This window comes from Pseudomassariella vexata (assembly GCF_002105095.1).
Source record: "Pseudomassariella vexata strain CBS 129021 chromosome Unknown BCR38scaffold_12, whole genome shotgun sequence".
Lineage (NCBI taxonomy): Eukaryota > Fungi > Ascomycota > Sordariomycetes > Amphisphaeriales > Pseudomassariaceae > Pseudomassariella > Pseudomassariella vexata.
This window is the reverse complement of record NW_024467967.1, coordinates 473133-499021: the sequence shown is the minus strand read 5'-3', so window position 1 is coordinate 499021 and position 25889 is coordinate 473133. Positions and strand designations below refer to the sequence as shown.

At 50.6% G+C, this 25889-nt stretch overlaps 8 protein-coding genes and 2 non-coding genes across 10 annotated transcripts; 7 read left to right on the top strand and 3 right to left on the bottom strand.

Annotated features, from left to right (window-relative positions):
• Nucleotides 1–77: 77 nt before the first annotated feature.
• On the top strand, nt 78–5562 carry BCR38DRAFT_350162 (uncharacterized protein; the record flags this gene model as incomplete). The annotated part of the gene is made up of 2 exons (XM_040856547.1): nt 78–481; nt 600–5562. 2 exons carry the CDS (start codon nt 78–80, stop codon nt 5560–5562), a joined length of 5367 nt encoding a protein of 1788 aa, XP_040712479.1.
• A 1066-nt stretch (nt 5563–6628) lies between these two features.
• On the top strand, nt 6629–6773 carry BCR38DRAFT_t284. Its single transcript has one exon. It is a non-coding gene; the product is annotated as a tRNA-Asn (tRNA).
• Nucleotides 6774–7758: 985 nt separating this feature from the next.
• On the top strand, nt 7759–7861 carry BCR38DRAFT_t285. The gene has a single exon. It is a non-coding gene; the product is annotated as a tRNA-Thr (tRNA).
• Nucleotides 7862–11752: 3891 nt separating this feature from the next.
• Nucleotides 11753–12741, bottom strand: BCR38DRAFT_460019 (40S ribosomal protein S0; the record flags this gene model as incomplete). Its single annotated transcript, XM_040862361.1, has 3 exons — nt 11753–11997; nt 12058–12506; nt 12572–12741. The coding sequence occupies 3 exons, from the start codon at nt 12739–12741 to the stop codon at nt 11753–11755; spliced, it is 864 nt and encodes a 287-aa protein (XP_040712478.1).
• A 452-nt stretch (nt 12742–13193) lies between these two features.
• Nucleotides 13194–14211, top strand: BCR38DRAFT_488236 (uncharacterized protein; the record flags this gene model as incomplete). The annotated part of the gene is made up of 2 exons (XM_040864248.1): nt 13194–13242; nt 13304–14211. 2 exons carry the CDS (start codon nt 13194–13196, stop codon nt 14209–14211), a joined length of 957 nt encoding a protein of 318 aa, XP_040712477.1.
• Nucleotides 14212–14503: 292 nt separating this feature from the next.
• Nucleotides 14504–15773, bottom strand: BCR38DRAFT_460017 (V0 complex, c/d subunit of ATPase; the record flags this gene model as incomplete). Its single annotated transcript, XM_040862360.1, has 4 exons — nt 14504–14587; nt 14654–15543; nt 15597–15685; nt 15742–15773. The coding sequence occupies 4 exons, from the start codon at nt 15771–15773 to the stop codon at nt 14504–14506; spliced, it is 1095 nt and encodes a 364-aa protein (XP_040712476.1).
• Nucleotides 15774–16255: 482 nt separating this feature from the next.
• Nucleotides 16256–18344, top strand: BCR38DRAFT_52688 (ribosome biogenesis protein). The gene is made up of 2 exons (XM_040865372.1): nt 16256–16472; nt 16528–18344. The coding sequence occupies exons 1-2, from the start codon at nt 16438–16440 to the stop codon at nt 18296–18298; spliced, it is 1806 nt and encodes a 601-aa protein (XP_040712475.1). The 5' UTR covers nt 16256–16437; the 3' UTR covers nt 18299–18344.
• A 2632-nt stretch (nt 18345–20976) lies between these two features.
• BCR38DRAFT_298863 (ubiquitin-related domain-containing protein) lies at nt 20977–21744 on the top strand (the record flags this gene model as incomplete). Its single annotated transcript, XM_040854528.1, has 1 exon — nt 20977–21744. A coding segment is annotated over one exon (768 nt), but the record flags the coding sequence as incomplete, so codon positions are not given.
• A 423-nt stretch (nt 21745–22167) lies between these two features.
• On the bottom strand, nt 22168–23835 carry BCR38DRAFT_488232 (uncharacterized protein; the record flags this gene model as incomplete). The annotated part of the gene is made up of 12 exons (XM_040864247.1): nt 22168–22346; nt 22408–22440; nt 22526–22588; nt 22648–22725; nt 22777–22902; nt 22958–23041; nt 23100–23162; nt 23212–23272; nt 23304–23398; nt 23459–23566; nt 23620–23691; nt 23745–23835. 12 exons carry the CDS (start codon nt 23833–23835, stop codon nt 22168–22170), a joined length of 1053 nt encoding a protein of 350 aa, XP_040712473.1.
• Nucleotides 23836–24066: 231 nt separating this feature from the next.
• On the top strand, nt 24067–24768 carry BCR38DRAFT_52668 (uncharacterized protein). The gene is made up of 2 exons (XM_040865366.1): nt 24067–24329; nt 24387–24768. Exon 2 carries the CDS (start codon nt 24405–24407, stop codon nt 24747–24749), a length of 345 nt encoding a protein of 114 aa, XP_040712472.1. The 5' UTR covers nt 24067–24329; nt 24387–24404; the 3' UTR covers nt 24750–24768.
• The last annotated feature ends 1121 nt before the right edge of the window (nt 24769–25889 follow it).

Here is a 25889-nt window from a genome sequence, read left to right as displayed (position 1 = left end):
TCTCAATGCATCGATCCGTGTCCGAACTTCAAAGCAGACAGCGCTCTGCCGCGCTTTAGACGCGAGCCGTACGAGCAATGGAGGCAGACGCTCTTGCATCGCATTCGACTTTTGCCTTGTCGACGCGCCTCAATTCGAATTCTCGAAGGCAGCTAAGACGAGACCTTTCCACCAGGAGTCAGAAGTCACAGAAGTTGACGGAGCTGCGAGAAGCCAGGCAAAGACGGTCGCCACCACTACCAGTGGGGACACAACCAGACTCGCCAGCGAAACCGAGGTCCCGCCCATCGCCCACCACGGCACCTAAGCCTTTGTTGCCTGCGACAGAGAGGAGATCGGGGAATGACGGGAAGCATACCAAATCCAAGAAGGAGTCGGAGGGGGATAAGTGGGATATCGCACCAGATGGAGGTTCTGCAGGTCGCGAAGGGAGGCAATTCACTGTTGCCAATGTAGGAAATAATGGCAAAATTTACCTGAGGTAAGCTGCTCAACGAAGCCGTGAGCCGCATCTGGACCCGGTCAACAAAAAGACGACGTATCGTGCCGTTAGGGATATGCATGCGTTGCAATGGTCCTTGAAGCTGACAATGGTGCAGGCCTACGGTTCGACCCGCAAACCAGCGGTATCCACAGCCACATTTTGTCTTTCCAGTTACACCGCCCAGTACAGCAGGCTTAGATGCTTTTAGCAGTAGGAGGGATATAGGTGATGGGACGAGCGATTTCTACGGCAGCCAAAGCCAGTTGACTCCATTGACGGCGCCTTCGTCTCCTGAACTCTCAAGACAGTCGAGGCCGTTCGACCCACGGATATCCAGAAGGTCGTCCCATCATCGACGTGCTGTGTCCGAATCAACAATTCAGGATCCGAGCATAGCTCGCGAATCCGACATTGGGGGATTCAAAGTGGTAATATCGAAGCCGAGGAACGAGTCAAGGGCCAGGACAACCGAGGATCTTGATGCCGATGGAATGCCCCTGCTGCAGGTCTCGATCCCGACGTGGAAGCTGGGCACACCGCAGTTCACTACTCGAGGAACACCCATCATTCGAGGTTCTTCTTACGCGCCAACAGAGGACGTTCGTTCAAGCAATGTCTCGTTTTTTCCCAGGTCTCACGTGAATTCGTTGCATAACACACTGCATCCCCAGTCGTCAAATACCACAAAACCTAGTCCGACACCTCATATCACGCTCCCTTCGCCTCACATGTTGGACCCCACCTCACCTCGACCCACTATACCGTCTCGGGCAACATGTCTCCTGACCGATCTCGTCATAGAACCGGGCATGTTCGACAGCCTGACATTCAAGCCGTTTTGCGACGATCGTTCCATTGTACGCTATTCATCCAACACCGGCGCAGTGACGGCAGCTGCGCCATCGCGGCTCGTCGCGGAAATAACCTCGCCAAGCTTCTTGGATTACGAACTACTATCTGATTTCTTCCTCACGTTTCGCGCATTTTTGGAAACTAGTGACCTGCTTCGAATGCTGATTGCCCGACTGAAATGGGCTCTTCGCCGAGATGACGAAACGGGCATGGTCGTTCGAGTGCGAACTTTTGTAGCAATCAGGCATTGGATTCTCAACTACTTTGTGGACGACTTTGTCGTAGACTACCATCTCCGCGTCACATTCTGCGATCTTCTCAACGAATTTGTCAATGAGATCTCCCAGGCCCCTCGTGGACATAAGACACAGATTAAGATCCTGTCCGAGCTCAAGAAGTGCTGGAGACGTGTCTGCTCGCAATACTGGGATGGTCCTGAATTCGACTCCAACTTGGCCCCCGAGTTTCCCATCGCCCCCGGTGGCATCGCTGGCCATCGTAATCCGAGTTTGGACCCGAGCTTTTGGGAGACGAAGTCGTACGATCCACCCTGCCTAGGACTCGAATTCAGCGAGCATGAGGCACGTGGGGAGACAAGTTTCTACTTGGATGTGGACAAGGCTGGTCATATCAACTCGGTTATGCATGTAGGCGAAAGGCCCAGCACACCACCATCTCGGCATACTGCCTCTTCGGAGAGGACCAGGACTCGAGCATCGCCAACGAGCATAGCAAGTTTGGACGTTATTTCTTGCTCGTTCCCTATTAAGAGTATGCGAATACCCGATCCAGCAACAAACTATCCGATGACGACCCATCCTGTTGATCCCAGCTCAGTATACGCGAATACCGATCCAATCGCGCCAACCCCGCGTGCTTTGACTGGCAAACGGGTCCGGCCGCACAAGCGCAATAACAGTATTGCGGACTCACTCAGAGAGCACACGACAACAGAGAAGGTTATTTACAAGAATGCCGAGTTCTTGCTTGCCCTTCCGTACGCAGGCAGTCTGGTTCGTGGGAATTTGCTCCCCCCTGGACAAGCATTCGTGGACGTCATGCCCCCAAGCTCAGCAGGCGGAAGCCGCCAAACGACAGTATTCCAGCCAAGTCCACAAGTGCAGAAAGACAAGAGCGCTGCCTCAGCAGTGTCAGGTGCCGGGATGAGGAAGCTGCTTGGGAGCGTTAGCCGAGCATTGAGCAACAACAAAGGGCAGGCTGTTTCCCCTACGCAAGGGAACTTTCTCAATACCTCTCCCACTGGACCTCGAGGTGTGACGGCAAATCGAATCCCTGGCACTGCCGTCGTACCTCAAGCATCCCCACAGCGCCCGAACGATTACCGACCAGCCGTCCGCGTCGACATTCTGGGTGCTGAGGTAGCTGAAGACTTCAAGAAGGCCGTGCGAGAAGATTCTGTTGATGCTGCGACCCACGCACTTGCCAGCAAGATATTATCTGAGAGTTATGGATATTCGGCAGCCCAACTCAACTCCTCGTTCGATCTTCCTCTTGGCTCGGGTTTCCGCCCCTTCAGTGACGCAGCTATCACCGCAGGCAGCAAGTCAATCGTCATTGTCGACGACACGTTTCCTTCGGACTACCCCGCTATGACCGGTGCGCTCCTTCCGTTGAATGATTCTGGCGATAATTTTGCAGGCAGCTTTGCCCGTCCAGAAGCAGATCCCACGCCACCAAACACGCCGCCTGGCCGAAATCTCCTGAACAACCCATCGAGTTCATCCTACCCACGCGGTCAGCACGTTCTGAGCCCATCCTTACCGCTAGAGGATCCTTTGCCACCATTTGTTCCCGATTTGGCGACGCTAGGGGGTAAAAGGCTTTCCGAGGATACAGGGACGCGTCCGTCCATCGACCGTCCATCAATGTGCTACATCAAGCAATCACCCAACCGACACCCGCTGACGAGCATGAGATACCACAAGAGACAGCAATCCAGTCGCAGTTTCCGTTCCAAGCGATCTAATGCCCGATCCATGGCCAGGTCAGTGGCCCACCGCAGATGGGCTTCTTTCCAGAGTGTGATTCCGCAGTCAATTAAGAGTTTTGATGCCACAACCTACTCGGAGGCAGCATCGGTTGCGTCGGAAGTGATGTCCCCTCCGGCCCGAATGCTTCGAAGACGACCTGGCGGAGATCTGAGGGGTGTGCAAAATGTGGCCGAGCTCGATGCTTTCCCGCTACAGCGATCGCGGTCGGTCGGCTCTCTTACAATCTATTCGGAGTCCTTGAGAAGTTCCTATCTCTGCAGCCGCCGCCGGGATTCCTGCGATGGCTTCGTGGATGTCGTCAGTAGCGATTATTCCCATAACCGCCAGGAAGTTTTCTCTTTGGGGACTTTGGCAGAGAAGACGCCACAGCACCACGAGGTATCCCTGTTCACTACCCACTCGTCTAAACCTGTAATGCGACCTTCCTTTGAGGCTGAAGCCCAGAAACTGGCACAAATACCCGATGATTTGGACGATGATGGAGGTGTCGAGTCTGCGTTAGCAAAGCTGGAAGGTAAGATCTATGAGAAAAAGCTGGCCAAGTTGCCTGTCTCAATGCAGCCTTCCAACGAGTCTGTGCCCGGAGTCGCAAATCATAGCGTTGGGAGTGCGGCTGATCTTCCTGTGGAGCACCCTACTACGCCAGAGAAGGAGAAGAAAAGGCACCGTATCCAACATGTTGGGGATGAGCACATGCTCCCTCATGGCACCGAAGCAAAAACACGCTCGACACGTCACGTATCAGAGACTTTAGGTGTAAAATCGTTTCTATCTGGTTCCCAAGAGTCTTACTCGTCGATCCCACTGCTTGATCGGGGATTAACGGACGGCGGTCGAAGCAAAACAAATACCCAATGGACCAACCAGTCGATCCTGCAGGGCCCAGAAGACAACCAAACCCCCGTCGACGAAGCCTCACCTTCCTGTACATCTTTTGAGTTCATTCAGAAGACTCAGAGCATGGACCAAATTAAGCCAGTGTCAAACGCCACTAGATCCAGCGACTTCCAGTCATTCCGTGACGTATACAGCGACCGTGACTCTGATCTGTCTTCTGAATTATCTCTTGAAGTGGTCGAATCCGACGACTATGCCGCCAAGTCGGCTAGAAGACCAAGCACGATCAACACCGAGATCCCGACTAATGTCAACGCGCAAGCACACCGGTTGATAGATGATCATCCGCCTTCTCCTCCTACGACTATGGAGCAAGTTCTTCAGTTGTCGCCGGAGACCGCGTGTGTGCCTCAGTTGCACGAGAATCAAATCTGGGAACAAAAGTCCCTGCCGTCAACCCCCGACACAACACCGTTTACTGCGATGTATCAGCAACGCATGGCTTCTCCACGCGATCCTACTGGGACACGGGAAGCTATCCGGCATACGCCACGATTCCAAGACGACATGAGTGAGCAGAGTTCAGTACACTTGCCTTTCATACTTGCATTTGATTCGGAGGTCCTGGCCCAGCAGTTTACTCTGATTGAAAAGGACGCCCTTAATGAGGTTGATTGGAAGGAGCTGATCGATATGCGCTGGAAAAATTCCCACAGTGACTGTCGCTCATGGGTTGATTTTCTTCGCAACAGTGACGCGCGTGGAGTCGAGGTAGTTGTTGCTCGCTTCAACATCATGGTCAAGTGGACTATCTCGGAGATCGTGCTTACACGAGATATTGAAGAGCGCGCGCGCTGCATCATCAAGTTCCTACACATAGCTGCACACTGTCGGAAGTTTCGCAATTTCGCCACTATGAGCCAGATTGCTCTGGCGTTGACGTCCAACGAGGTGGCGAGACTGACAAAGACGTGGACGATGGTGCCTCCTCACGATCTCAGGACCATGCAAGAACTCGAAACCCTGGTGTCACCAACCAAGAACTTTTACAACCTGCGAGCAGAGATGGAAGGAGGTGCAACTACCGCTGACACAGGATGCATCCCCTTCGTAGGCATTTACACGCACGATCTCCTATTCAACTCGCAGAGGCCTTCGGAAATTGCCAGTTCGCCGACTACTGCACCGCTGGTCAACTTTGAGCGCTGCCGTATCGCCGCTTCCGTCGTTAAAACTCTCCTTCGTTTACTGGAGGCAAGCACTCTATATGAGTTCCAGCCAATCGAGGGCATCACCGAGCGTTGTCTCTGGATGACTGCCCTTAATGATGACGAGATCAGGCGGCATTCTGAGGGCCTGGAGCCTTCACCCGTCTAAAGACTACAACACAATCAAATTACACCATGACATCACAATATCATTTCCTAAATCTGTACATCGAATGTACTCACCGAACTGCTGCTCAACAGCCTCTTTTCCATTTAACACCACCACCATTATAGAATATGCACTGCTCACGCACGCCGCCCTGTACCAGCACAGACTGTACTATCTTAATCACCACGACACCACTGTCACGTTCGACCCTTGCTTTTCATTCGACGCATATTAAATGAGCAATCCATACCTCTGAATGCATTCCGGCGTCACGACCTTCCAACTCTGCATAACGTCGACTCGCTTTTCCTTGTATCTAGCTTCGCTTCTCTGCATAGCAACGTAGGGTAGTGACTCAATCATCGGCGCCACGAAAGCGACAAAGGAGAATCATTGATACACCGGAGTTTGCTGTTTTTGCTTTTCCTTTTCTTGTTTCACGCCTAACGATTCGGGATCGGTTCATAAAAGATTTTTTGAAGGGAGTTTATTTTGGGGAAGAGGGTTAGAAAGAATAAGAAGAAGAAGAAGTGGGAGACAATACCATCAGGACACTGGTGCTTCAGGCGCTGACCGGGCGGATGTTTCAGATACCCAAGCGAGAGAAGAGAAGAGAAGAGGTCGTGTTGGATCACTTAGATATTCAGGCCAATAGCATGTGTAGCTTCCCGGGCTACGTCGTTCTTTCCTGTCTGTTGTCACCGGGCGTTGAGTAGAGTGGTACGTAGATAGAGAAGGCAACTGTTGTGATAAGATGACCCGAAGAAGAAGCTATTTTTTGCATGCTGGTGATTTGTCTGGTTCTCAGGATCTCAGTTGGAAATCAAGTTTATACCCGACATAGATACAGCCGCGTTGGTACGACCTACTTTCATCTTACATTATCCTAGCCACTACGGGCATTGGAGTAATTGGCTTCGTGCTGCACCGCCGCTACAGATCTATTGGTAGGGCTTCTTACTCGCATTCCAAGTTCGTGGCTGACCATTCTTGCCACTTCCTACTACCCCACGTCGCCCAACTTAAGTGTCAAGAATTTCCTGAAGGTTCAACCAATCAATCAATGGGGCGTTTGGTCTAGGGGTATGATTTTCGTAAGTTATCAATATTATAGCTTGTGGGTTACAGTAGAACCCCACACTAACGGTAATAGGCTTCGCACCATCAAGCGCGCTTGTGAAAGGTCATGGGTTCAATTCCCATAACGTCCAATCTTTTGGCCTTTGGGGTCTCCTTTTTGCCCTTTTCCCCAAGCCCTCCCTCTAATGTACATTTTCTGAGTTTGAACTATACGGTTGTTGTGCCGACACTAATCAATTTTTTGCTCTCTCTGGGAGCAGCATATCACACTAAGCGCAAGACTCGATGTACCCACCGGAACATTTTAAATCATGTTCTTATCTATGACAGTTTCCCCGCCCTACCCAGACGCGGCCTCGCAGTCACCACAATCATGCATCATACCTAATTTTCACAGCCACCTCTACTCTTTATGTATATACAACAAAACGGACGGAATACAGCTCCATAAGATCCATTACACCCGGGGCTTGTATTGTACGTTGGCCGCGTCGGCTTCTGCGCTTGGGTCCCATCCTCATCCTCCAACTCGAAATCAAACATGCCCCTGAAATACCAATAACAAGGGACATTTCGAATCTGGCGAACTTCATACCCACTGGTTTTCTAGTCATGGCTTAACCCCAGGAAACTTTAAGCAAGGATGACGGCCAGATCCCCACCCAAGATACGAATGTGGTTCTTGCTTGTCCTCGGCCCTGTCGGAAAGGTATCTAGCCCGGTCGAATTTCTCGGGGCCCGAGTACATGTCCGGACCGCGTGTCGCTGGTAAGCAGGTGCACGTTCATGACGGAGCTCTCTTTCTTCATCATGGTTATGGGTTGCTTGCTTAATCGTTAGCTGAAGTTGTCTAGCACGCCGGACCCAGGGTTGGTGGGCGTGCCATTGTGCCATTGGAGAGCTCTGAGTACTTATTTCTTGTCAATTCAAGAGTCGAGTCTGGTAAACGCTCTGAAGTCCAAAATGCGAAGGCCTTCAGATTCAAGAAGTGACGAGTCTGAAATCGGAGGACTCTCCATGCGAGAAAGTTCAAATGCTTGTTACCATAGTATGTCGCGCTCGATCATTACGTCTCTTCAAGACAGAACCGAGGTGTGGTTGATTATATATCACACTGTCGGCTGGTGTAGTTGGTCACTTCGCTGGTAGATAAGTCCCGATTTGAGCCTCGCCCACTTGGGTTGGTGACGAGTCGCGGGTTCGAATCCCGCAGCTGACACACAAGGGGGTTTAGTCAACCCTTACGGCGCGCTGCCCACCTTGTTGACTTCGCCTACCTAGCGATAATAGGGAGATTGGTGCAGTTTAGGATTACGAGCATCCTAGCCAGTCGACCGTCAAGCACTACGTCGGCGGAATATAACTCGACAGCCGGTCCAGAATTCGAATCGTTAATCCGACCCCTTATCGGACCTCGCCTATCCGATAACGCTCGTCGGCGAACCCGTCCCCTCACGATAGAAGGCGCGCAGCACGCCCCCTCGCCGCGATTCTTGCGAGCGTCTAGACCACGTTACGGTCTATCCACTTGAGCGTATGGTTGAGATGTATACGCTCGACGAGAACCCCAATTAGCAGATACTACGACTTGTCGCGACAAAAAAATAGTCGAGCATCTTCTGCACATCAGCAGCATCCCACCCCTGAGGACGAATTTAAGTGCCGCATTACCACACTTATCGGTAGTTCAGGCAGGGGTTGTAGCACAGACTTAGGGAGGGACAGGAGGTTTAGTAGTCGTTTGGCTACAAGTTTACCTGTATAACCGCCCGACGCGGCTTAAGGGCCCGCTATATCATCTATAGCCCCTTAAGGGAGTACTTGTAGAGGTACCGAGGGTTAACACCTACGGCGTATTTAATATTATATTATTTTTTATATCACACTGGAATCCACAGAAAGACCGACAGCGCATACCGCCGCTGCCCGCTGAGGCACCTGCAGAAGATCTGAACGAGCGGGTCTAGCTAAGCTGCCGTGGCAGTGATAAGTAAGCCAAGCAACACCATCGCTTTCGTGATTATCTGTTGTTCCCTTTCCTCGGACGAGTATGTTGGTCAGCGATAGCATCGGCTTTCTTGGGTGATTAAACCTGTGCTCACGCAACCGCCCGTCTCTAGGTTGACGCGAGGCGTATGTGCAGATGTCGAATACCTACCTGCCGAGGTGCTTACTTAGGGGCGGTAGTTACCGTGCTTGGGCAGCTTTCGGGTGCATCTCCTCTGGGTGAGGATTTCAAGCCGAGGAGTGCCAGTGTATTCGCATTATGAGCCAACGAAATCCAGGGTTCTACAGCTCGCTCGGCAGTCTGTTCTTCTTGCTGGGACATTGTCACTCTCTACCTCTTTTTTCTGGGATCTCTTTCTCTGGAATCATTTTCCGTGAGCATTTCGTACGAGGTTAATCAAGGTGGATGGGGAACTAGGTTGGACTGGCATCGTCGTCAGCATGCTGGGCGTCAACCAACCATTAGACTTTCCAATATTGGACGTCCAGTCCGGCATGTTTGGTGGGAACAACCTTCCGCAATTCCTTCCGTTTACGCTACCCAGCCCACTTCAGCACACTTCAATAGTGCAGACCCGACTTCTTGGGAAGGATGATAGAAGGATCCGTTAAGACTGGCTGGGGGTCGTCGATATTCAACTTCAAAATACTCAGATTGGACAGTCTACCAACCCAAGAAGACCAACTTGATCGGATGACTTGCTTTCCATTGGGAACATTGCCAAAAAAACAAAACGCGACATTCGTGCAGAGTGTTTGGACGGCCTAGGAAGTACGCCTCGGAGACTTCTAGTAGGCATCTCGAAGTGTACACTCGTATGCTACTGACGATCCGAACTAAGCGCTTGGACGTACTGGCCTGTCTATCTTGAGGCCGACGATGGTATCCTTAGCGTATGAGCTCATCATCTTTCCTGTATGCATGCTCAATTCCAATACGCGCATGCTTGCTCTGCTTCAAGTGTTAGCTCACCCGAGACAAGTCCAAGTTTGTCAGGAGTGGTTAGAGGCCTTGGAAATTACGCCACCTAACCTTAGATTTCTATGGTGCAGGTGCTGGAGAGATGCAAACTCAGTATAGATCACCTAGTCTTTCGCGAGGATCATATTTATCATAGTGAATGGAAGCTGAAAGAGAAGTATTCCGCATCTATAGGCAAATGTACTTTACCTTTACTGATGAAGACCTGCAAACTGCGTACATCTCATGGTCTGTTCATCAACTCGGACATGAGAGATGAGCACCAGTGCGCTTCTCGAAGTCCCTATACTTAAAAGCAGTCTAGAGGATTTTGCTTTCAAGATGGTATGCGCCAATGCCACCACTCGTACACAGATGGCGAAGGTTCGTGGATATCTCACGTTTAGTTATCCTAGTTATTGTCCTAATTTTAGTAATTTCATAAAGCGCACCTTTTCACTGAATCCTCCCATTTATGACATAAAAGAAACACTCTACTCGCATCATAAGCCCAACCAATATTCAGTCAACGGACCGACTATTCTGGAAATGTTGATACTGAGCCTGACAGCAATAATTAGGTGATTGCTTTCGTCATCCCCGCTTATAATGTTGAGCGCATCTTTCGGCGTATCTAAATTCAGTATACTTAAAGCCACCAGCGCCTTCCAGGCAGAATGACGAAATGTAGAAGATAAATGACTAGTCAAGTTCTCATGAGAGATTCGTCGCACGTCTGCTCCTGAGAGCTTGCCATTCAAAGATGCGAAATGGCGGCAATACTGCACTTAAGCGAGCAAATTAACAAAAGGGTATGTACAACTTCGATACGCTTCTGGTAATGACTACTGCGTAACTCTAGTTTATTCCACAGATTCGAACCAAATAACAAGTCAGCTTGTGCAGGGTATGACATATTATACCTATATATCGCCGCGCATAATCTTCCAAACATCGTTCTATAGAGAGTTGACGACTCTACAATAAACCTGGCTACCTAGCTCTCGACTGAAGACGATAACAAGAACAAAACAGAGAGAGAAGAAATTTAGAACTGGCCTAGCTGGAAAATATAACGTGTCCGTCAGGAGTTCCCTCTAAACACTCAAGTGCCAACATGGCTGCTCGCAACACTACTAGACTGACACTGTTTGGAAATAGGGGCGCGGAGGGAGATTTTATCTGGGTCAGATAATTACAGGGAGAGAGAAGGGTACGTGGGACCGTGAGAAAATTAGCTATCGCAAATCCTTTCTGCCTATGGATAATTAGACCTCTGCGTCTATGGCGATTGCCTGCTACTTGCTTCAACATAGCACTTTTAGTCAAGTTGAGCTTGCAGGCCCCCCTTTCCAGCAACGAACATTAGTATTTTCTCTGCTCCATTCCTTTTAATCTTGAATTCCAACTTGGTCGTAATATTGCCTTTCTGACTTCAACAATCACGATGTCCCAGCCAAATCGAGACGATACTAGCTCAGTCCAGTGGCAATGTCATCGTGCCATACAGAAACTGGTCGTAGTAATAAATGCATCGACGTTATAGGCAAGAAATACCATGGGAGTTGGACAAGGACAACTTGACATGATCGAGCCGATGAAGCCGAGCCTCCTTGACATACAGTCAGCTGAACCATGGTCATGCGGACACTTGCGTCTCAAGAAATACCCAGATTCAAACAAGACAACCAGGTGGTTCAGGTCTGCTTGGGATAACTCACATCTTGCTAGAGGTTAAGTCGCAACTACGCTTGCCGTGTTTTATGTTATGGGTATTACAGATTCATGGATTTCACACATCCAGACGCTCACTTCATCTCCAGGGGACCCAGAATCTTATTGTTGATAGCTATTTCAGAGCGAAGGTGGAATAACGGTCAAGTCCATTCCGTTGACTGCACAGGGCATTCCCTCTCCCCAATCACATAACAGGATAACCACCGGGTATAAACAGTGGAAAAATCGATTATACGATTGGTGACGAGTATCTTTCCCTCATTAGTGCAAGTCAATGTGCCCTTCGGCCAAAACTGCCATGTGTGGCTTTGTGCCGTGGCATAGATCGGTGGTGAGAGTAGTGGCGTGGTTTTACCAAATGACCGTGTCTCCCTGGGTTGTCTCAGTCGCCGCAATTCTCTGATTCTACCACTGGGACTCCTTGGCCTCGGTAGCACCCCACTCGCCAGTAGGGGCGGCAGTGGCATTGCCCCACTCATCGCCAGTTCCATCCCAGTTGCCAGTGGTGGCACCAGCGAAGCCAGGTGCGGCAGCCTCCCAGTCACCAGTCCCAGCAAATCCTGTGGTGATGGCGGTAGCACCAACCTCGTCAGCACCAGGGACCTTCTCCTCCTCAACCTTCTCCTCAGCCTCAGCCTCAGGGTCGCGGTCTGTCATCTTGTTAGTGCGCATTCCATTAAATAGTGATAAATTGCTTTGGTAGGACATACAGAAGTATAAATCGACCATGACGTCCCAGGGAGTCTCGCGGTTGTAGATGGTACCACGGAGGCGGAGGACCTCACGGGCAAGCATCCACCAAACGGTACCGATGGCGTGGCGACCCTTGTTGTTGGTGGGGATGGCAACGTCAACGTGCTCGGTGGGAGAATCGGTATCGCAGAGGGCAATAACGGGGATGTTGACGTAGGAAGCCTCACGGATGGACTGGGCGTCAGTTCGGGGGTCGGTGACAATGATCAGGCGGGGCTCCTTGAAGGATCGGGTGATGTAGTTGGTGAAGGAACCAGGGGTGAATCGACCGGCAATGGCGTTGGCACCAGTGTGGGCGGCGAACTTCAGGACAGCACGCTGTCCGTAGGGGCGGGCGGAGATGACACAGACATCGGCGGGGTTGTCAATGGCAGCGATGATGCGGGCAGCAAGGACGATCTTCTCCCTGTGATTTTGAGTCAGTACAAAATTGTATTACAGAGCACAATAAAGGGCGCATTGGATACGTACCAGGTCTTGCCAATGTTGAGCACGTTGACACCGTCGGCGCGCGTCTTCCACAGGTAGGGCTCCATGTGAACCTGGAGGTTCTTGGAGCCGAGGTGGCACTGAGCTGCGAGCAGCATCTCAATGTCCTGCGACGTCGCATTGAAGACAGCGGGAAGGTTTGCAGGCGCCATTTTTGCGAGCAGTGATGTATATCTGCTGTTGTGATGGTGAAGAACGAAATTGGGATGTGAATGTTGGCGCAAAGTCCCTCTGGTTGACGCGAGGTCGAAAAGAAAATGTTCGCAACCTCTCAATGTGCACGAAAATCGATTTGTGGGTAGCAAGCTGCGACTGCCCTCGCTAAAAAGTTCGAGCTTTGGGCTCAATACGGTAGGCGGTGACGGGTTACGTAGTAGAGACAGGGTTTGGATATGATGCATCCTTGGAACGAGGCAGCATGTGGCGTCATGGCTGGTGAGCTGTGGCTCAACCACTTAAACCTCCACCACCTCCCCAAAAGCCGGCTAGTTCCGTTCAAACGCAGTATTGTCTGGACCTGAAGCGTCAGGGATGTCGGTAAGGAAAAAGTTCAAGTCGCGGAGTATCGTGTCTGGATGCGAGCAACGAGACCAGATCAGCCGCCATGCCGCCCCGAATAACAGGCGTTCCGCGCCTTGGAGGTGCATTGAACCGTGAGTTAATGTACTCGATATATCCCAATTGCCTCTCTCCAGGAGCTAATCAAGCCTCCAGTATGCATCCGTCCAGCTTCCAAGCCCTCAACACCCTCGCTCCTGCCCCTTACCCAGACGGCCTCATTATCCCAGAAAGAGAAGAAGAAGATCGCAAAACAAGACCCGTATCGATGGGCGCAAATGCAACAACGTAAAGCGGCCCACGCTGAAATCAAGGAGAAGATTGCCGCCGAACGCAGCGTCAAGCTGGGTGACCAGATCCGCGGACTGACCACTCCTTTCGTGGAATCCTTTGACAGCGCCGGCCAAGCACCGCTGTCTACTCCGCCAACAGACGATGACGGCAACCCGCTCGAGGAGCCCCACAGTCTGCCCACGAGCCCGCACCTCCTGAACAACTTGGCCTCGAGGGAGGAGCTGAACAAGGCCATCAAGCGGGCGTACACGCTGACGAAGCCCATGGTCGAGCACCGGGACACTGTTGACCCGGAGAAGGAGAATGAAGCCCTAGAAAAGCACACGCGGGACCACCTTAAGGCTAAGGAGGCGCTGAGCCGTATCGTGCATCTGGACAATGGCAACGCGAAGGACAGACGGCACGCTAATATCCGTCGGTGCATTGAGACTTTTGGGAGGCACATAACGGACAAGAAAGTGAAGCAGAAGGCACTGTCGCGAGGAATTGAAGAACAGGCAAGGCCTGTACGCGCGGGTCCCGACACGGGCAGCAGCGAGGTGCAGATTGCCATCTTGACTGCCAAGATCCGAGCGCTGGCCAATGAGCTCGAGAAAGGGAGAGGGTACAAGGACAAAGTGGGCAAGAGGGATTTGAGGTTGATGGTGCACAAGCGACAGAGGCTTCTGCGGTATATGGAAAGAAAGGAACGCGGCAGCGGGAGGTGGACACATATGATTGAGACACTAGGACTTGGTGAAGCTACTTGGAAGAACCAGATTACGTTCTAAACTGCCAGGAGACGATGTGAATCAAGTAGCATGTAGACTATTAGGTTGTATCATACGAGAACGTGGCAGTGAGAAACTGTAATACGATTTACTATGTACCATACAGCAGTCGTAGGACGAGGCACATTCGATCAGGACTGACACCAGCAAATTCCGTCGCCTTGACCTCTATTTGCACTACCGTCTCAGCGCCATATTAAAAACAGTTGCAGTATGCTTTGAACCCGTTGTACCCCCATCAAATAATTCTACAAAGTGCAAAGAGAGTTTTAGAAGAAGTAGAGACAGAACATTAGAAGACGCTGATGTAGTTGCCGATGCGCTCCTTTTGGTTCTGAGCTATGCACTCTGCGATCCATGTGATGTTGCGGATCTCCTATGATCGATTGTCAGTCTTTATCCACTGCACTGGAAGTATACGTAAAAAGTGTTCGGCACTTACCTGCTCTCTAAGTCTCACCCACGCATACACAATGGCATATGTGAATTGTCTGGTGAAGGCACCCTTGGAAATATGCATCTCCTTCTCGTAAAACATATCCTCGAGACTTCGGCCATCGGAAACCCCGCCAGCCATATTGCCCGGGCCAGCCGGACCGCCGCCCAAGCCTGCCGCGTCGAAGAAGCTCTTGTAGTCGGAGATGCCATCGACTGCCAGTCTCACACCCTCGAAGTCATCCGCCCGCGACAGCATCAGCGTACCCTCGGGGTAGAGTCGGCCGAAGCTGGGGTACAGCTTCTTACGATCTGCCTTGCTCAGCTCGGTACCGAACGAGTTCAACGTGATGTTGATAGCGCGACGGTCGGCCTCAAACTCTAGAATCTCGGACATGACCTCGGACGTTGGCGTTCCAGCCATGTCTGGGTGGGTATTGACGAAGTTGTGGAACTCTTCGAGGTAGTTCTTGTACAGCGTATTTCGGACAATCTCAATGTTCAACTCATCTAGATCCTGGTGCGACAAAGACCCCTTGAAGAAGGGCGCCAGCGGCGTCTCAATCAACACACTGTTGTAGAGCTCCTCGATATTGGTGGCAACGCACAACACAGGCATCGTTTCGAACCAGCCCAGAGGGTGGCATCGCTCCAGCAGCTCGCGCGTGTCACGCTCGTGGAGGGTTCCGGTGATGAGAAGAGCGACGTTGTCGATCATGTATCCGTAAGTCAGGTAGTCCATGAAGGTCGCTAGGGAGCCAACTGCGTTGGCACGCACATATCGAAACTCGGAAACCAGTTTGTCGGTCGTCTTCGATGCAAGCGCTGAGGTGGAGGGGTTTGGCGGCAGAGAGCCCAGGAAGTCACCGTACGCCGGGCCGAGCTGGAGTTTGAGATCTAGGGGTAAGATAAGCTGCTGTACTGGTAGATAGTACGTCTGAGTGACTCACCATCGATGGTCTCGCATTGTGTCAGGTTGGAGTAGTTGGCACCGGTAAGGAGGCCATTTCGGTATCCTCGAACAATACCCTCGATGTAGCTACAGGCGGAGTCAGTAGAAATCCCCAGGTTCAAGGGAAGTTTTCAGAAAATTACCCGTTGTTGACGTTGAAGAAAAGACCCTCCATCTTGACTGTTGTGGTTTTTTCGTCAAGTTTGAAAGGAAACCTGTTGGAGGGTGGTTTATCGTAATATCGGTAGTCTGCCTTCGCCCACTGCCGAAAGCTCACACCTGCCAGGTTGACGTTGAACTCACGCAGCTTGCTATTTCGGGACTAGCTCCACTGCTTTCTCCTTTGAGTTAGTGCATCAGCTCCAACTCAGATGCCTAAGTATCTGCAGTAAGCTACTTCGTACCTGTAGCATGACATGAGCGGATTAGCACATTACAATTCGTATAAGACTTAAATTCGAGAGTCCTGTTTTAATCTTCTTGTTTCGCGAAACCTGATCAAGAGAGGACGATTGATGTGATGTAGCAGCAGTTATATGTAAAACCAACCGGATCGCACCCTGGTTGTGCCTGCCGTCACCGCCTCCAGATTTGGGTTAGTGCATTGAACTCTGCATCCCACTTCGAAAAAAAGTTGCTCCAGACAGAGCTCCGCCGAAAAATTATTTCGAATCTTCCTTCTGTTCAATTGACATTGTCAGAGCAGTCACGATTCGGCTTCAGTCCGTCGTTTGTGTCAATTGAATAGCATTGTCTATTCCATATTTTAACCAGCAGTATTCTGTCATTGCGATTTTGGCTTGGAAGTTACTTCAACTGCCTGCCAATTGCCTGCCATAATGGGTCTCTTCGTACTTGCAGAGACGCCCGCGGGGTGAGTTTTGAGCTATTGCGAAGCTGTATCCCCAAATATACTGACAATTGAATAGATATGGTCTTTTTAAGGCCAAGGATAAGAAGTTGCTGTCGCGAGATGACGTTTCCACCGCGCTCAATGGCGCTGATGCCATTAACTCCATGCTGTCCCTAAAGAAGATGGTCAAGTTCGAGGATTCGGCTCAGGCACTGGGCGAATACACGTCCTTGACTGAAGGCAAGGTCACCCCAATGCTCCAGCAGCTTCTAGATGAAATCAAGGACGAGAGCAAGAAGTCATCCCTCGCCGTCGCCGATCCCAAGCTTGGCGCTGCCATCAACGTGCTGCCCCAGCTGAACATTACCCCCGTCTCCGACTCTTCGACGAACGACCTTTTCCGAGCCATCAAAACCTATCTCCCAGAACTGTTCCCTGATTTGGAAGGCGACTACTTGGGAAACATGGCCCTGGCTCTGTCGCATTCCATCTCTCGACACAAGCTCAAGTTCTCTCCCGATAAGGTCGATGTCATGATCGTACAAGCTATTAAGCTGTTGGATGACTTGGACAAGGAGCTGAATAACTATGCCATGAGAGTCAAGGAGTGGTACGGATGGCATTTCCCGGAGATGGACAGGATTGTTAACGACAACCTGGCCTACGCTCGCATTATCCTGGCCATGGGCACTCGAGAGAACGCCTCCGCCACCGACTTTTCCGAGATTCTTCCCGAAGATATCGAGACCCGACTGAAGGCCGGAGCCGAAGTCAGTATGGGCACGGAGATTGGCGGATTTGACTTGGAGACCATCAAGATGCTTGCTGAGCAAGTCGTCGGCTTCACTGAGTACCGCCAGCAACTCTCTCAATACCTTACTTCCCGTATGAAGGCCATCGCACCCAACTTGACCGAACTTATCGGAGAGCTTGTTGGAGCTCGTCTTATTGCCCACGCCGGCTCCCTCATGAAACTCGCCAAGAGCCCCGGTAGTACCATTCAAATCCTCGGTGCTGAGAAGGCTCTGTTCCGGGCGTTGAAGACGAAGCACGACACACCCAAGTACGGTCTGATCTACCACGCGTCTCTGGTCGGTCAAGCAACCGGCAAGAACAAGGGAAAGATTGCCCGTACGCTATCCGCAAAGGCCGCTCTTTGCTTGCGTGTCGATGCGCTTTCCGAACTGAGTGCCGAGGGAATTGACGGCGAAGATATCCAAATTGACGACGAGGAAAGGGTAAAGCTTGGTATCATGTCACGAGCAAAGTTGGAGAACAAGCTCAGGCTCCTTGAAGGGAAGCCAATGCTCTCCAAGGGCGTTAAGATTGCTCCCAACGGAGCCTCGCCTTCGAAGTTTGAAGTCAAGCCTTCAAGAAACTACAATGCCGACGCCGATGGCCTGGCTGGACCTGATGCGACGAAGCCCCTGATCCAAGAGGTTGAGGATACGCCAATGGCAGACGAAAGCGACAAGGATAACTCTGAAGACGAGAAGGCCAAGCGGAAGGCAGAGAAGAAGGCAAATAAGGAGAAGAGGAAATCAGGAGTCTCCGAAGTTGCCGCCACACCAGACGCCCCTAAGGCGCTTTCTGAAGTCGATTACGAACGCCTCGCGGCGCAAGCAGGCATCTCGGTAGCAAAGTTCAAGCGCAAGTTTGAACGTGGTGATGTACAGATGGGAAGCGACGGATCCCCATTGGTCGTTAGCAAGAAAGAATTGAAGAAGCTTCGAAAGGCAGAGGGCGGGTCCGAAGACGGTACACCTTCAGGCAAGAAGCGCAAGGCCGATGAAGAGGGATCCACCGACAAGAAGAGCAAGAAGAAGTCAAAGAAGGAAAAGGCATAAGGCCCTGCTTTTTTACTGATCTTTTCTATTTGTACAAAACTGCTCTACGGTTCCTTCTAGATAGGCGGGCGTTCAGGCTGGTTACAGGCGGTTCATACGATTTTTGTCACGATAGTCATTTTTGCGTGTCGACTAATGGCGATATCCTTCACATTCATTGGCTCCTTTACCGAAGATATCGTGCTAGATATGTTGACTTCAGTGTCCGCAAGTGGAATACTCCTCGACTCCCAGACGTGCGACATGCGATTGCTTCCCTTTTCAATTGAAGGTGCATGGACTTGTTGGTGAAGGAGTATCGGAGGAGAAAAGGAGGAAATATGAGGACGCATCATTGCATCGCTTCGGGACATTCAACAAGCTGGCCGTACGGACACGCTAAGATGGTACACATCTGCAGCGTCTTTCTTGGAGCCTCACTCCTGATATATACTCTGCTGTACATAATAAGCCGAGTTGAGTAGTCCATCGTCGAAAATGTACCACGATTGACGGTTTCTTGGACTCGGCATGAGACATGTCTTTCATCAAAGCTGTCTTACGCTGAATCATGAAATTAGTTGAAGCCATACTTGTGTCGTCTGCCAATTATATTATGTCGCTCCCTCCCATTCTAACATCCCAGGCCGGCGCGGGACGCCGACATATCCGCCCGTTACCAGCAGAACAGGGCCGCTGTAGCCGCGAGTGCACTTCAATATTTCTCTTCGGCCCCTGTTATTGTTGTGCCTGATGATTGAATCAATATGCCTCCGCACCGTGGCGCAAGAAACCTGATGAAGAGTGTTTTGACGCCTGTGGATGGAGCGGCGATGTGAGTAAACAGTCTCTTCTCTATGCGCTGTGGGTTTGTCTTTCAGTTGTTGCGGAAAAATATGAACAAGCGGTCTTGATAGGTTGGTAGCGGGATGCTGTCTCATAATTACAGGTTATAGATACTCAATTGGCACGTTGCAGCTCTAATATCCTCCAAATAGTAAGAGGAAATTCTGACTTGTTGCTGCAGAAGTGGGCAAACAAGTAATCTTCGGATGGTGATGTAACTACCATCGCTAGTATCCACAAGTATGGATTCGAATAGCGAGAAGAAAAAAAGGTCGAAGCAGGCTTGATTTCTCTAGTATAATCTCCCCAGCCGATTATACGCGGCTTTCTTGTCCTAAGTACTACCAAAGAACTTCTTAATCTAGCGTAGCAGTACCTTATAATTATAGTCGTATTCAGGATTAGTTCATGAGAAAGTGGATATCTAGCATCCTTTGGCTTCAAGCCTTGTTTCTTTCTTTCTCAATAGTGACTTAGGGGCAGGGTCTTTGAGTCTTGCTTTTCGGTTTTCGGGATAACTTATGCAATAAGTGAACGTTTCGAGGATACTTAAGGACCTGGGTTATCTAGGTAGTCAGTCATTCTCTGGAGGAAGCGAAGAGGAACAAGCGGCCAGCAGTAGTATTTACTTTATTCCCTTCGTCTGTTGAGGCTCCAGCTATTTTTGATAACCTGCTGAGGTCTTATTCTGTTACTAATGCCTGTTGAGGCCATTGTTCGTACCTGTTAAGGTACTTTTGTTGTTCGAGTCGATCAATTCCAGCCTGCTAAGGCTTTACTCTGTTGTTCACCTGCTAAGATGATTCTATTCCAGGACCTATTGAGGCCCTGTTCTGTTCAAGCCTGATGACCTGATGAGATTCAGTCAGTTCGTCGTACCTGATCAGGGCAAGAAAGCTCTTGATCTGTTGTTCTTTCACCCTCCCAGATAGTAAGGTCTTGTTGAGGATCTTGTTGTCCGTTGCTATCATCTTCATCATCTTCACCTCAAACCTGCGGGCATTTACTGCCCGTCAATAGATAGCGTACTATGCAGCTATATTATTACCTAGCAATCCATCCAGACTATGAATAATTACATATTCAGTAAGTACTACATAAAAGTCCGAGAAGTTAGCTGATTCATATCTGATCGCCATAGCTAGGTGTTGTGAAGGTCAACCCTCGCAGACTCACTACAACCAGGTGACTTACAGCTGGAACACCTGCCATGGCAGTGCCAGATGGGAAGCCAATCATAACCCTTGTAGGAGCCCCGCCAAGCGTGGACGACTTAGTCGCGCTCCCTCAAACCTAAGTTGTCATCTTCTTTCCTTCGCTCCTTAGAGTAGAATCTTCGTCGATAGCACCTAATCGAGGTCTCTACCAATGCGATGCAACCCAGGTCGTGACACTCCCCGGGTGTTCGACAAGCTGTAGAAACCGACCGTGATGGCGTCTTCCATAAACTCACAGCTACACGTAATGAGTAAGACAAGTGTGAGCAGTGAATACCGTCCAATAGGCAGTTGGGAATTGATGCTCTTCTTGAAAGGAAGCTGTGAAGCCGCCCTGAAGAAAAGAGAAGAAAAATAAATGAAAAAAGGCGCACAAAATGTTTCGCAGACTGAAGAATTCCAAAACGAGTGTGTTATGCGATATAGTTCAAGGACGAAGTGTCGTCGGTTTTTTGGCGGTTAAAAGTGGGTTGACACGAAACTTCGCCCCACTTTCAGAACGACCGCAACTGCCTAACTTCTCGGCGAGTCTATCCAGTTATTACCGAATGTACATTATACAGTCACATTTCCATCAGCAATATGTCGGAAAATTCACGTTCGATGCCACCTAGACGAAGCCAGTCGCCTCGACGCGATCGCGAGCGAAGTCGCAGCCGATCACCTCCCCGCCGAGATCGCCAAAATAGTCAGCGTGAGCGACACCCTAGTCAAGAGCGCCAACACCAACCTCGTGAAACTCGAGATCGCAGTCGCTCCCGCTCTCCCCGTCGTGGTCGGTATGAGGACTCAGAAAATACACGACAGATAAATGGATACAAGCGGCGTGATCCAGACACAGACGGAGGTTCCGGTCGAGGACAACCGGACAGAAGACCAGGTGTCCGGCCAGATGGCGATTCACATAGAGGAGACTCGCACCGAGTGAACAGAGACGTGGATCGATCATACGGCGATCGAGCCGGCAGATCACGTCCCAAGAACAATTTCGGTGGCTTCAGATACAAGGAGAAAAGCCTCGACGCAGGCCGAGACGAGAAAGACGATGATCCTCCAGGACGTTCCTTCAGAGGCTACCGCAATCGCTCCGCTTCTCCTCGTCGACGCAATCGACAAGAGAAGCCAAAGGACACCACCAAGCCCCCCAAAAGAGCACCGGCAGCGGGCCCTACGGAAGAGATCATTGAAATATTCATCAACAACCGACTGGGCGCGAAGCACAAAATCTCCTGCATGCCATCAGACACTATCAAAAATATCAAGTTGCTCTTTGCAGCAAACACTGGGCAGAATCCGAACCGAATGAGGCTTCAGAGACAGGGGCAGAAGGCATTCAAAGACCAAATGACGCTGGCTGACTATGAAATCAGCAACGGTGTGCAGCTGGATATGGAGGTTGGAACAAACAACGATTAAGGAGGGCCGACGAGAATACCCCAGAAGAGTGCATAGATTACACCGTACACACTTTCATGCCTGCTGTAATGACGTGGCACGAGTTCTCATGCAGATCGTCGCTTTACAATCACCTGATACAGCCTATTCTTCACATAAATCGACTCCCCCGGCGTTTTCCGCTTCCCGTAAATAACCAAATAATATTGACCCGGGAGTCAGTCAGGAGACGTGGAAAGTTTACTTCATGGTCTCCATCTCGCTCAGCTCCCCTTTGCAGCTAGACTTGTACGACGACTCTACTTTAGCGAAGTGGACGGACTACAACAAAGAATTGAAAACATCATCTTACATTCCGGTTGGAAAGCTTGCAAAGAACTGCTTTTGCAATGACAACGTCTAAGAAGTTCCTCCAATTCTTCATCATCGTCCTCACGCCCCGAACCACCCAGCTGATTTACTCTTATGGCTCTCCAGCTCCTTAAGTCTTCGATCATGTTGTGCCAGCTGTTCGTACCCATCTCGAAGCTGCATTGTTAGCTTGTCGATTTGAGTCTTGGACTTGACTCGCTCCTTGTCTCCTCCAGCTTCCTCCAACTGGGCCGTGAAGTCTACGTTGCGTCCAATTGTTAGTATTGCAACTCGGCGGAAGTAGCCCGAAGGTGAACCTACGGTGGAGGCAGAGCTTCTCCATCTTAACCTCCTCTCTGCAAAGTTAGCTAGAGCATGCATCTGAATCATGTAAGCATGATGGTGTCGTCTCCTTCTTTGGAATTGAGCTTCGGCTTACGAGTCTTGCGGTACAGTTCCATCTCGCTGACAGGCAACTGGCAGTTCTTGCTACGGTAATTGTCTGGTGCAGCGTTAACACCATTCATCATTTCAGCTCAGCTGAAAGTATGGAGGACTCACGAAGAGCACACAAGTTGTTTTTCCTGCCGCGGCTGAGCCATGCCTTTGCATGTTCGCATTTCTGATACTCGCAGCGGTCTAACAGGTCAGTGACTTATGGGTTCAGATAGGATCTAGATGACAGCTTACGATTGTCACAGAACTGATGCGAGCCTGTCGACTCCTCGCAGTCTCGTTCCAGGCACGTGTGCTTTACGCAGTGAAGGGAGCCTTTGATCTTAACTTCGTTGCATAATTGGGTGTTGCAAGTTAGATCTGAGAATATCGTCAGCGAAATTGCACCCGCGTCACAAGAAGGAGGGTCGCGTACGAATGCGACAGAAGTCGGAGTACCCCCCATTGTGAGCTTCGTTGGGCTTCGTGCCATTGCAACCCGGCCACATGCATTTCCCGTCTATATACGGGCATCAGCTCTTCAGGTCTTTTCTGTGGGTCTATCTAGGTGGACTCACGTTGTACGCAGAAAGCGGACTGTGGTACCACAATAATGGGGCATTCGGAATTTGCACACTTATCTGGTTCGTCTTTAGCTGTGGGCTCGAGGAAAGCATGCGAGAAACTTACGCTTCGGGCAGAAGTCACGCCCCTCGAGGGATCTCTGGACGCAACCCTCATAGCGGCATGTCTGTAGGCTGTCAGTCTGGAGCATTGAATACGTCGAGGAACCACTTGTGCTTTGTGCAGAAAGCATAGAACTGTCCCTGGTTTGTCCTCGCTTTGGGTTCTGGGCATTGGGGCATTGGAAATTTGTCTATGAGATCCAAGTTAGCGGCCGCTTGTCCCGGAAGTGAAGATATCGGATTCAACCCACGATCTGCACAATAGCTCTCCCGCTGGTACTGAGGGGTCTCGCTCGGATCATGGTCGTCTAGATACTGCAGTCGACCATTGGTGCAATCGATGATACGACACTTGATGTCTACTCCAGTCAGACGCGTTGAGGGTCTCTGGATATTCGCGATGGAGACCTACGGAGGTAGCAGACGACATCGTGCGGCATCTTCTTCAAGTCGCATCCCGTTTTGAAGAATTCATTACATGTGTCTGCGCGAGTTAGACCAAACTGAATAAATGGACCGTTGTACAGCGAGACCTACGTTGGTGACAGAACTTGGAGATTACCTCGGTTCGTTTGTCTTCCCTGAATAATGTCAGGGGGACTTTGCAGTTCTTGCTTGCACAATTCATCGTCGTGGTTATCTCGATCTTCCGAAATTTACCACGTCTGATCAATTTAAGATCCATGGGAAATGGACACGGCGTCTTAGAAAGCTTGACGCTTGTTGTATCGAGTGCTCCAGGCTCTACAGCTGGCGGTTACCTCCCGCCGGTTTCCTGAATTCAAACCTGACCGGGTCTGGCTCTTTGCTCGCCCAATGTGAGGTGGGCTGGGTTTCGGACGGCTTGCGATTCGTCGAGGTTGCTGACCCTTGCCGGCTGAACAACTAAATACAAAGATCTGGTTGCCTGCGGAGTGACTTGTCCCTCCGCGATCACATCTACTCCATTTAGTGTATCTGAAGACGGCACACATGATCAACATCTAAAAAAATCATTTTTATGTCTTTTATTCACCGCATTCAGGAGATTCATCAACGCGCGCACGCTCGCCATTGAATTATTTCCTGATTCCTCGCTCGAGCCGTACGCGATCCTGTCACACACGTGGGGTGACGACGAAGGTACGTTGGACAAGATGAGACTTGCCGACAGCCACGTTGAAGAAAAGTATTTCCAAGGTTGAGAAAACCTGTCAGATGGCCATTGAGTACGGGCTGGGATACGCATGGGTGGACACTTGCTATATCGACAAGACCTTGAGCGTAGAGCTCGCCGTGCACATGTTCTGGGCGGCCAAGGGGCAACCCACTCGGGTCGAAAACCAAGCTTACTGTCTTATGGGTATATCCGATGTCAATATGTCCATGATACTCCAGGAAGAGATTCTCAAGACGACCAATGATACATCCCTGTTTGCGTGGAGGATGACAAATGGGCATGCGTACTCCAGAATCTTGGCCGATTATCCAGCTGCGTTCCTAGATTCCGGCAAGATGGGTTCAACAAAGATCAGTGCCAATTCCGAGGTGAGATCGGTATAACGAATAAGGGGGTGAAGATGACCCCATCTCTCTATAACTATAACGGTGGCCATATATCAATCCTCGACTTGCACTGTGACCAATGGGAGGATGGCCGAATGACGCCAGTTGCGATCCTTTTAAGGGGCATTCTGGATGCCTAATTCCGCTGGGACCAAGCCAGTTTTCTTACATAAACAAAGAATAATTGGATTCGTCTACATATACTGCACAGGTACACCAGCAAGCCGATATTTGTTGTCTCCAAGACAAACCAGGGGTCGACGGAAACGTACGCCGAAACGCATCGTGTATTTGTGCGGTTCTTCGACAGAACACCCGGGCTCACACTGCATAGGTCGAGGAGAACAGACCCTGCGAACGACGCACGCAGATGATGCTGGTTTTCACCCGCAGCCACAGGGGATTTTGATTGCAGGCTTTTAACAAGGTCCGCTACAATGGATAATATACCTGTACGCGATTTTATTAACTCTTTCGAGAGCATCGAGCAGCATGACCCAACAGGGAATCCTCCGAGCTTCGCGGCATTGTATAACAGTATGCCCGGGCCTCACGAGTTTCACGTCATCTACGGTGACCACAGCCATGATGACATGGTCATAGCTAGCCTGGCTATGCTGGAACCCGTCATGCCGCAGGAGTACCGATTCCTGCTGCATATTTGCAGACCAGGAGAGACCAAATTAACCATCTTCGGAGTGCTCGACACGGCGACAACTGAGATCAGGCAGCCCAGAGAGAGTGAGATGCTGCATTAATTCAATACAGCGGTCTTCGAAAGGGCCGCGTAGCCGTTCACATTTTTGTCGCACTCCGTGGCACTCCGTGGCACTCCGTGACACAACCATCGTCGAACCCTCGCGCGAGGCCAGCGTCATTACCCCCGGAAAGGGGCTGTCGACTCGCGTCCTCAGTCTATTGCTCAAAGTCAGGCTACTTTGTGATTGTGCCTTTACGCCGAGGACTCGAGGTTTATGGACCAAGTCTAAGATCGAGGCCAAGACGAAGCTTCAAGCTACTTTACGCAGAACTGTCGGGAAAGCGGTTTGATATCACGTGATTTGGCATAGCTACCGTGTCTTAGATCGCGGGGCAGACGCGCCTTTCCCATGACATGGTGGCTGGGTCATCGTAAGC